The 10,964-nt window shown below is 39.6% G+C and overlaps 1 pseudogene and 1 gene segment (V, D, J or C); both read left to right on the forward strand.

Moving 5' to 3' along the window:
- The first annotated feature begins 365 nt into the window (after positions 1-365).
- LOC134467266 (immunoglobulin lambda-1 light chain-like) lies at positions 366-3,770 on the forward strand (annotated as a pseudogene).
- Positions 3,771-6,704: 2,934 nt separating this feature from the next.
- Positions 6,705-9,596, forward strand: LOC134443458 (immunoglobulin lambda constant 6-like). The segment is given in 3 exon segments: positions 6,705-6,744; positions 7,410-7,430; positions 8,991-9,596. Coding segments are annotated over 3 exon segments (384 nt in total).
- Positions 9,597-10,964: the final 1,368 nt, after the last annotated feature.

Raw genomic sequence — 10,964 nt, forward strand, 5'->3', positions numbered from 1 at the left:
TAAGTATCAAGAGTAAATGCAAGTAATGTGCTAAAAGTCCATCCAAATAAAAATCATAAATATCATAAATCCTTTGCCTAGACAACACAGCTAGAAAGAAAGGCCGGTGAAGAGGTCATTAAACAATCATTGACTGTCAGAATGAATGACTGAAGGGACTTTGGTTAACTGAGTCACCTTATAGTGATAATATAATCGAAAGGATCTTGACATGATTTCTGTAGTGAGCCTGATGAATGTCCTATCTCAGATGTGTAGCAGACATATCCAAAGTTATGGCTGGTCCCTCCCCTCCCCCCTGTCTGTGTCCTTATAGGAGGATCCTGCAGTCTGTCTGCTCCCACTGCACCTCTGCTCATCTCTGCTGGACACCAAGAGCTGCTGCTTCACACATACACACACACTCACACACACACACTGTCAACATGCTGGGGACACTCTGCACTCTCCTCACTGCTCTGACATGTAAGTTGTGTTCTGCAATTTTCAGTTTATTTGAATACATTTGTAGTTTAACAAACATGTATGTATTACATTACATTACATTGCATTTGGCACTTTTTAGCCAAAGCGACAATCAAGGTATCATTGTGGATCAACAATGTTAATATATTGTATTTCATATTTCATGTATCCTGACAGACATCAGCTGCCAAAAACTTGTTACTCAGACACCATCAGTTACAGTGGCAAAGAACGAGAAAGCAACTTTAAACTGTAACATTGCAAAAGATGAAGGGCAATATGTATCTTGGTACAAGCAGCTCCCATCTGAAGCTCCCCAGTTCATCTTGAGGTTCCACCACTCTCTTTCTTCTCCTGATCTGTATGGAACTGGCTTCTCAGCTAGCAAATTCACATCTAAAGCCTCGTCGTCAAAAGTAGATTACCAGTTAGAGATCAGTAATGTCCAACTGGGAGACTCTGCTGTGTATTACTGTCAGACGTGGGATGACACTGCAAAAGAGAACGTATCACTTTGATAAACACCATGACAAAAACCTCCTCACAGCTCACATACCATGCAGCTTGGAAAGCAGCACCACAGCTGGTCTGAACATGTGAAATGGGCATTCAAAAGGGATTGATTACAATATATTGGCACTAATATTTTACTTTGTAGGCCTAATTCTGAATATTTCAATAGAACTTCCGATTTCACAAACGCTGTTTCTATGCACAGACTGTACATTTCTCCAGGTTAGTTTCCACGCACCAATGTATCAGCATTAGGTGTTTGTGTGTTTTAGGTCACATGAAAAAATATTAGTGCCGTTGTCAATATTGTACAGCATAGCCCAAATTCCCTTGTAATCATGATAAAGCCATCAATTAAGAATTGATACAAGATGATGATTCTCCACAGGCAACCTTAAGGAGACAAGCAGACACAAGATATGACAACTGCTTTGATGTCGATCTTCCATGGATATGGATATGAATTCCAACCCTAGAGGCTCCATGGTGGCTATCCCCAGGAAGTGGAGAAAGTGGAGGAGATGAAGTGGAGCCAGTGAAGTGGAGGTCTGAGGAGAAGTGGGTGTTTCAGTTGCACCTCTCGGCCCTGACACTGAAGAGGTTTTTGTACGGGGGGAGATAGGAGCTGAACCACTGTGGTATTCGGCCCAGGCACCAAGCTATTTGTCACTGGTGAGTACACTTTTCACTATGGCTTTTTCTTTGTAGCAAGTTTTTTCTTTTCCTCATAGATAAATTGCAGATTTTTTTTGTTTCAGTTACAATCTATTTTAAACTGTAAGTTTAAAAGGAAAGACCAACTAGGAATTAACATGCAGCTTCCGTTTTTGCGACAATGTTTTAGAGCTTCATGGATTAACTTGTACCACAGACCATGTATGTATATCAGAGTCCAAGTATTTGTACACGTAGCTTAATGACAAAAAAAAGATTGAAATTGGCAAATTTGTCACTTAGCCCCACTTCATGGCCTATCGTGTCCTCCATCCAAATAATGTGAATATTGCATTCATGGCCATTAACCAGTTTGTATTACATACTGTAATTGCTTTCACTATTCATCCTTGAAGACTGGGACATTCATGCGTTTCTTTAAATAACTTAGTACTTTGTATTGCTTATATCTGTTACAGTATTTGCCTCCAATGAGATGCTCATTTTCAGATTTTCTGAGTAAAACTTTAAAATAAAATGTAATAATATTACACATTTTTTGCCTTACAATTTAGTTCACTCTTGAGAATGTGGCTTAAACCTTTTTAATTCTGAAAGAAAACAAATAGGCCTAGTAAAGAATATAGAAGTAGGCCAATTATCATACCAATTATCTTGACTGTGCAGAAATATATCGGAACAACATTCCCATATTTTACTTTCATATTCATAGAATATATTGTTTTGTCAAAATCGTCTGACACAATTACAAGTAGGCCAAAAGTGAAACAATATTTTAATAATTCAAAGGCATTGTATAGGCCTACATATTGTGGGTACATACTGTGGGTAGCTGGTGAATTCTGCTGGTAAATGAAACATTATTAGACATATTAATATTCATTGTGATCCAACATTATACTCTAGCCTCCACTGAGGCGCATTTGGAGGCTGTTTTGTCTCCAACATCAGATGCAAAACCTGACAGTGGTGACATCTGACGGAGGTGACAAAAAATACTCTTAACCCGTTAAAACACTGCGTTATAAATTTGATGTTACCAGAATGGCAATGACAGAATCATAGTGCATTACTAAAGGCCCACTGTTATGTCATCATAGTAGACTAGTACTATGGTAATTAACTTTTCAATGACTATTACAGCGGCCCACTGATGGTGGTACAGTGTGCATTATGGAGTTACTATGCATAGTTTGTTCACATTATTCATTTTGTTTTCCCTGTTTTTTAGGTAGCAGACTTAATACCTCTTCTCAAAAATATAGATTAGTCAAATAAAAATTAATCTAATAAAATGTTACTATCCAACAGTGACAGTGGTGACATGTTATGGTTGTGATCGTAGCAGTGTCCAAACCAATTAACAAGTTTGCTGGTTTTACACAGATCTGCTGTTTGAAACAAATAGTGATTCTGCCCTAAAACGGTAGACTACTGACAATGTGGGCAAGAATATATTATATTTTTTGTCTCTTAAATGTGTGTGTGTGTGTGTGTGTGTGTGCGTGCGTGCGTGTGTGTTTCAGACCCTACACTGCCACCTGCATCTCTGACGGTCTTCCCCCCGTCTCATGAGGAGCTGAAGGGGGACAGTGTGAGGGTGGTGTGTGTGGCTGAGGACGTGTCCTCTGGCCTGGCTGATGTCAGCTGGCTGCTCGGTGGGAACTTTCTAAGCAGTGACTTCAGCACCAGCTCTCCTGAGAAGCAGCCCAACGGCAGATTCCGACTCAGCAGCATCACGACCATCCAGACGGACCTCTGGTCCAGTGGCAAAGACGTGACCTGTCAGGTGACCAGTTCTGGCTCCACAGCCTCCAAGACCATCAGCCAATCAGACTGCTCCAACTGATGCAACAGGGACGCCTAACTGTGCCGTCCCTATGAGTGACATTTTGATAGCATGTGTCAGATGCAACAGCGGCTGCACTAGCTGTTAATGTGTTACCGATGTCAGGGTGGGTTTTCCATAGCATGACTCTTTGCTTGAGTTTTGTTTTCACAGTAGTGATTCTTCTTTTATTTTCTGTTTTATCTTTCTTTCATACTTTAGAAGATCCTTTTATATGTTCGCAATCTTTTGGTTAGAACCTTTTGATTCTTCAATTTTGTTTAAATAAAGAGCATATTAATCAAGATTGTTGTGTGGTTATTTGTCATGACTTATGATGTGAGTGTATTTAACTACTTTAGCTCTGCATTAAAATTGAATACATTTTTAAAGAAGTTCTATAAAACATAAGCTAAAAAACATAAGCTGTCCATAAATATATTGCTTTCTCAAGTAAGGTTATTTCCAAGTCCTACCATGGGAAAGTACCTGCAGTTCCTAAATGGTATTCATAGTGCCATGTAAATCTGGTGGTTTCTACTTGGCTGCTCAAGTGGCAGACCAAGAACGGTCTCTAAACTGCAGGTGTGGATTACAGATAGGCCTAATTTTCAGAATCCATAATGCATCAGCAATATAGTCTGTCATAGGCATGACAGATCATAACATATCATACGAAGCACAGGGAGAGAGAGAGAGAGAGAGAGAGAGAGAGAGAGAGAGAGAGAGAGAGCGAGAGAGAGAGAGAGAGAGAGCAGCAATTTTTGAAAAGTCTACAGTCTTCAAGACAATCCATTCCACTTGAGATTACACACTCCACTATTTATAACCTCCAAGCTTTCTTAATTGACCTTGTAGCTGATGTATCCCATTCTGTACCAGACTTATTGCATGTAGGCGCATTAGTATCTTTTTTCTTTTTTGCATGTTGTAACACTTAACATCAGAATGGCCTGCTTTGTCTGACAGTGAAATGAATTAATATCTGACAAAACATGTTTTCTTTTTAATCAGATCGCAGCCAAAAATAAAACCGCACATGCTATTTCAAAGTATTTTCTGTATTACTTTAGGCTACTTTTGTGCAATTGCCTGTGGGAAAAAAAAACATTTATGAGTAGGACCACATGGTGGCAGTGTTAAGTCACAGGCATGAAATGTCCGATGAGAGCGTAGCCTCTCACTGCAGATACGTCATTCAACTACATCATAACAACATTGCTATGACAGTACCGAAAGCCTTAAGTAGATTAAGGCATAGCCATTGGTGACCGGTAATAACATGGTCTCTACTCTAAGGGGTTAAGTAATGATCCCGAACCAAAGCCCCATACCAGTCCCAATGACAGACTGGAGGAAGCCTAGTAGTCCATGGGCCAGACCAGGTTTCGGTACCATCTGATTGGACAAATTCTACATGTGATTTGTTTAATACCTCAACACATCCCTAGTTTATGTTCTGATATACTTGGGCTCTGAGATTGGTAGTTTTTAGTAGTTATCAGCTAATAAAGTAGCCCACTCCAAATCTATGACATTTAGATGAGAGACAGGACACACCTGCTGGGCTGCCCATGCGCTATTTCTGCACATGCAAATAGTCAAACTTTTCCTAAGCAGACAACTTTCAGAATTTCAGTTCCAGTTTCACTTTCAGAATGACTCTCATTCTTCCCTTGTCAGCTTGAATTGGATCAGTTTAAAAGCAAAATAAATCTTCCATTTCAGAATGCACAGTAAAAAGTACAGTGTTAATTAAGCACTGGAGAGTGCTCTAGGACCAGAATACACTTTGGAGGATGTTAAATTGACTGAGTGTTGGATTAATAATGCCTTTTTGCTGTGTGATCTTTGCATAATTTTACATGAAAATCTGGGCAGTCATTAATGTCCTGTTTAAAATGAATCTTAATGCATTTGCAAGTGTGGTAAGGACTAAGTATTAATCTGTTACTTAAGGTCCTTATGGCTCATTCTTTTGAAACTCGATGGTCGGAAATCCCAACCCCCACCTCGGGAAATTGCAGTAAAACGGGTACTCAGATCGGGGTTCCGAAACACAAACTTTGAGCACATTAGCTTTTTTTCCTGACATTTGTATTAGGTCTATCCCAAGCTGTTGCAATACAAAGTAGGATGTATTTACAGCGGATGTCAGGAGAACGAACTCGGGTCTACCGACAACCAAGTTTCAAAAGAATGAGCCATTATTGATGGCCTAGCTATGTCATTATGATATAATTCAGTCTTTTCAGCAACGAGTGAATGGGTCCGCCGATGGGCCCATCTGTGCAAAGAGGTTATGCATAAGTATCAAGAGTAAATGCAAGTAATGTGCTAAAAGTCCATCCAAATCAAGTCATAAATCCTCTGCCTAGTATTTCAAGACAACACAGCTAGAAAGAAAGGCCGGTGAAGAGGTCATTAAACAATCATTGACTGTCAGAATGAATGACTGAAGAGACTTTGGTTAACTGAGTCACCTTATAGTGATAATATAATCGAAAGGATCTTGACATGATTTCTGTAGTGAGCCTGATGAATGTCCTATCTCAGATGTGTAGCAGACATATCCAAAGTTATGGCTGGTCCCTCCCCTCCCCCCTGTGTGTGTCCTTATAGGAGGATCCTGCAGTCTGTCTGCTCCCACTGCACCTCTGCTCATCTCTCTGCTGGACACCAAGAGCTGCTGCGTCACACACTCACACACACACACACTCACACACACACACTGTCAACATGCTGGGGACACTCTGCACTCTCCTCACTGCTCTGACATGTAAGTTGTGTTCTGCAATTTTCAGTTTATTTGAATACATTTGTAGTTTAACAAAGATGTATGTATTACATTACATTACATTGCATTTGGCACTTTTTGCCAAAGAGACTTACAATCAAGGTATCATTGTGGATCAACAATGTTAATATATTGTATTTCATATTTCATGTATCCTGACAGATGTCAGCTGCCAAAAACTTGTTACTCAGACACCATCAGTTACAGTGACAAAGAACGAGAAAGCAACTTTAAACTGTAACATTGCAAGAGATGATGGGTACTGGGTAGTTTGGTACAAGCAACTCTCATCTGAAGCTCCCCAGTTCATCTTGAGGTTCTACCTGTCTCATTCTTCTCCTGATCTGTATGGAACTGGCTTCTCAGCTAGCAAATTCACATCTAAAGCCTCGTCGTCAAAAGTAGACTACCAGTTAGAGATCAGTAATGTCCAACAGGGAGACTCTGCTGTGTATTACTGTCAGACGTGGGACAACACTGCTAAAGAGCACGTATCACTTTGATTCACACCATGACAAAAACCTCCTCACTGCTCACATCCCATGCAGCTTGGAAAGCAGCAGCACAGCTGGTCTCATGTGAAATGGGCATTCAAAATGGATTGATTACAATATATTGGCACTAATATTTTACTTTGTAGGCCTAATTATGAATATTTTAATAGAACTTCCGATTTCACAAACGCTATTTCTATAAACAGACTGTACACTGCTCCTCCAGGTTAGTTTCCACGCACCAATGTATCAGCATTAGGTGTTTGTGTGTTTTAGGTCACATGAAAAATTATTAGTGCCGTTGTCAATATTGTACAGCATAGCCCAAATTCCCTTGGAATCATGATAAAGCCATCAATTAAGAATTGATACAAGATGATGATTCTCCACAGGCAAGCTTAAGGAGACAAGCAGACACAAGATATGAGTATTGCTTTGATGTCAATCTTCCATGGATATGGATATGAATCCCAACCCTAGAGGCTCCATGGTGGCTATCCCCAGGAAGTGGAGAAAGTGGAGGAGAGGAAGTGGAGCCAGTGAAGTGGAGGTCTGAGGAGAAGTGGGTGTCCCTGACACTGAGGAGGTTTTTGTATGGGGGAAGATAGGAGATGAACCACTGTGGTATTCGGCCCAGGGACCAAGCTATTTGTCACTGGTGAGTACACTTTTCACTATGGCTTTTTCTTTGTAGCAAGTTTTTTCTTCGCCTCACATAGGTAAATTACAGATGTTTTTGTTTCAGATAGCAATATTTTTTAAATAGCCTACATTTAAAAAGAAAGACCAACTAGGAATTAACATGCAGCTTCCGTTGCCACAATGTTTCAGAGCTTCATAGATTAACTTATACCACTGACCATGTATGTAGATCAGTGTCCAAGTAGGCTACTTGTACAAGCTTAATGACAAAAAAAAGATTTAAATTGGCAAATTTGTCACACTTAGCCACACTTCATGGCCTATCATATCCTTCATCCAATTAATGTGAATATTGCATTCATTATGGCCATTAACCAGTTTGTATTACATACTGCAATACAATTGCTTTCACTATTCATCCTTCATGTGACCTTTAGGTGAAGACCGGGACATTCATGGGTTTTCATGGATTTTAATAACTTATCACTCTGTATTGCTTGTAGGCTATCTGTTATTTGCCTACAATTAGATGCTCATTTTCAGATTTTCTGAGTAAAAACTTTTTAAAAAATGGAATAATGTTACACATTTTTTGCCTTACAATTTAGTTCACTCTTGAGAATGTGGCTAAAACCGGTTTTAATTCTGAAAGAAAAAAAGTAGTTCAAATGTAGAAGTATATAGACAAATGTCTTGGCTGTGCAGCAATGTATCGGAACAACATTCCCATATTTTACTTTCATAGAATAGGCTTTTAATTGTTTTTGTCAAAATCGTCAGACACAATACAAGTAGGCCTAAAGTTTTTGTTTTAAAGAGAAAAAATATTTTAATAATTCAAAAGCATAGATAGGCCTATTGTAGGCCTAAGCATATTCCCACTGATATTGGTGACTTTTTGTGACAACAATAAGATGATGGCGACTGTGGGTAGCTTGTTCCACATGTCACTGAATTGTGCTGGTAAATGAAATATTAATTAAATGAAACATAATGGGACATATTAACATTCATTGTGATCCAACATTAGGCTACTCTAGCCTCCACTGAGGCACATTTGGAGGCTTTTTTGTCATCACCATCAGACGCAAAACCTGACTGTGGTGACATCTGATGGAAGTGACAAAAAATAGTTCTCAACCTGTTAAAACACTGCGTTAGCATTTGATGCAGCATAGTACATTACTAAAGGCCTTCTGTTATGTTATAGTAGACTAGTACTGGTAATTAACTTTTCAATGACTATTATAGCGGGCCACTGATGGTGCGGCGTGCATTATGGGGCTACTATGCATAGTTTGTTCACATTAGTCATTTTGGTTTCCCCGTTTTTTTTAGGTATTTAATACCTCTTCTCAAAAAGTATACATTAGCCAAATAAACATTAATCTAATAAAAATGTTACTATCCAACAGTGACAGTGGTGACATATTATGGTTGTGATCGTAGCAGTGTCCAAACCAATTAACAAATAGGATATAACTATCAAAAGTTTGCTGGCAAGAAAATATTTGTTTTGTCTTTCAGAACTGCATTAATGTGTGTGTGTGTGTGTGTGTGTGTGTGTGTGTTTCAGACCCTACAGTGACACTTGCATCTCTGACGGTCTTCCCCCCGTCTCATGAGGAGCTGAAGGGGGACAGTGTGAGGGTGGTGTGTGTGGCTGAGGACGTGTCCTCTGGCCTGGCTGATGTCAGCTGGCTGCTCGGTGGGAACCCTCTGAGCAGTGACATCAGCACCAGCTCTCCTGAGAAGCAGCCCAACGGCAGATTCCGACTCAGCAGCATCACGACCATCCAGACGGACCTCTGGTCCAGTGGCAAAAACGTGACCTGTCAGGTGACCAGTTCCGGCTCCACAGCCTCCAAGACCATCAGCCAATCAGACTGCTCCAACTGATGCAGCAGGGACGCCTAACTGTGCCGTCCCTATGAGTGACATTTTGATAGCATGTGTCAGATGCAACAGTGGCTGCACTAGCTGTTAATGTGTTAGCGCTATCAGGGTGGTTTTCCAGAGCATGACTCTTTTCTTGAGTTTTGTTTTCACAGTAGTGATTCTTCTTTTATACCTTTCTTTTAAAAAAATAATCTTTTTTATACATTAGATTCTTTAGATACGCTACTGTTTTACATGTTATATATATATCTTTTGGTTAGAACCTCTGAGTCTGATCCTTTGATTCTTCAATTTTGTTTAAATAAATTGCATATTAATCAAGACTATTCTTGTTGTGTAGTTATTTGTCATGACACATTTTGCGTTGGCATTAAAATTGAATCAATTTTTCAAAGCAGTTTTATTAAACATAAACTAAAAAATCTGTCCATAAATACAGTATATGTTTTCTCATAAGTGAGGTTATTTCCTACCATGGGAAAGCACCTGCAGATCCTAAATGGTATTCATAGTGCCATGTAAATCTGGTGGTTTCTACATGGCTGCTCAAGTGGCAGACCAAGAACGGTTTCTAAACTGCAGGTGTGGATTTCAGATAGACCAATGATCAATGTTAAGTATTCTTAAATTGAAATATTCATAATTCATAATGCATTGCATCAATATAGTATGATCAATTAAATACAAGTCATGACAGGTCATAGTATGTCATCAAATCATACATAGCATAGCACACGCACAGAGAGAGAGAGAGAGAGAGAGAGAGAGAGAGAGAGAGAGAGAGAGAGAGAGAGAGAGAGAGAGAGAGAAGCAATTTTTGAAAAGTCTACAGTCTTCAAGACACCCTATTCCACTTGAGATTAAACACTTCCTTTACAACCTCCAAGCTTTCTTCATTGACCTTATGACTGCTGTTTCCCATTCTGTATCAGTCTTATTGCATGTAGGTGCATTTGTATCTTTTTTGCATATTGTAACACTTAACATCAGAATTGTCTGCTTTGTTTGAGAGTCAGCTCACATGCTATTTCAAAGTATTTTCATTATTACTATATTACATACTGTATTACTGTATTACTTTTGAGCAAAAAAGTATTTATGAGTAGGACCACGTGGTGGCAGTGTTGAACAACAGCCATGAAATGTCTGATGGGATGAGATGTCTGGTGATCCTCAGCCAAAGCCCCATGGGACTCACTAGTTTGACGCCATGTCGGCCAATGGGCGGGACTTGGGTTGTGCGGATGGGCGGGATTTGGGTTGTGCGTACTCGTGGATTTGGGAGCTCGTGCACAGCTGTAGTGCTGGGTGGTTTTGTCGATACACAAAAACATTAGGCTACTTTAATTCTCAATCGCCTCAAGCCCCATAGCCCCAATGACCATAGACTGGAGGAAGCCTAGTAGTCCATGGGCCAGTCCAGGTATCTGTGCCATCTGGTTGGGGAAATTCTAGTTGTGATTTTTTTATACCTACAAATCTCTAGTTTATGTTTTGATACGGTTCTGAGATTGGTAGCTTTTTAGTGGTTATCACCTACTTGTATACTTGTATATGCCATCCCATTAAAGTGCCATAAATCCAATCTCTAATTAGAAGGTTCTGAAAGCATCTCTGAACCAAAACAGATAAAACAAAGAGAAAAAAACCC

Source organism: Engraulis encrasicolus, chromosome 2 (genome assembly GCF_034702125.1).
Source record: "Engraulis encrasicolus isolate BLACKSEA-1 chromosome 2, IST_EnEncr_1.0, whole genome shotgun sequence".
Taxonomy (NCBI): domain Eukaryota; kingdom Metazoa; phylum Chordata; class Actinopteri; order Clupeiformes; family Engraulidae; genus Engraulis; species Engraulis encrasicolus.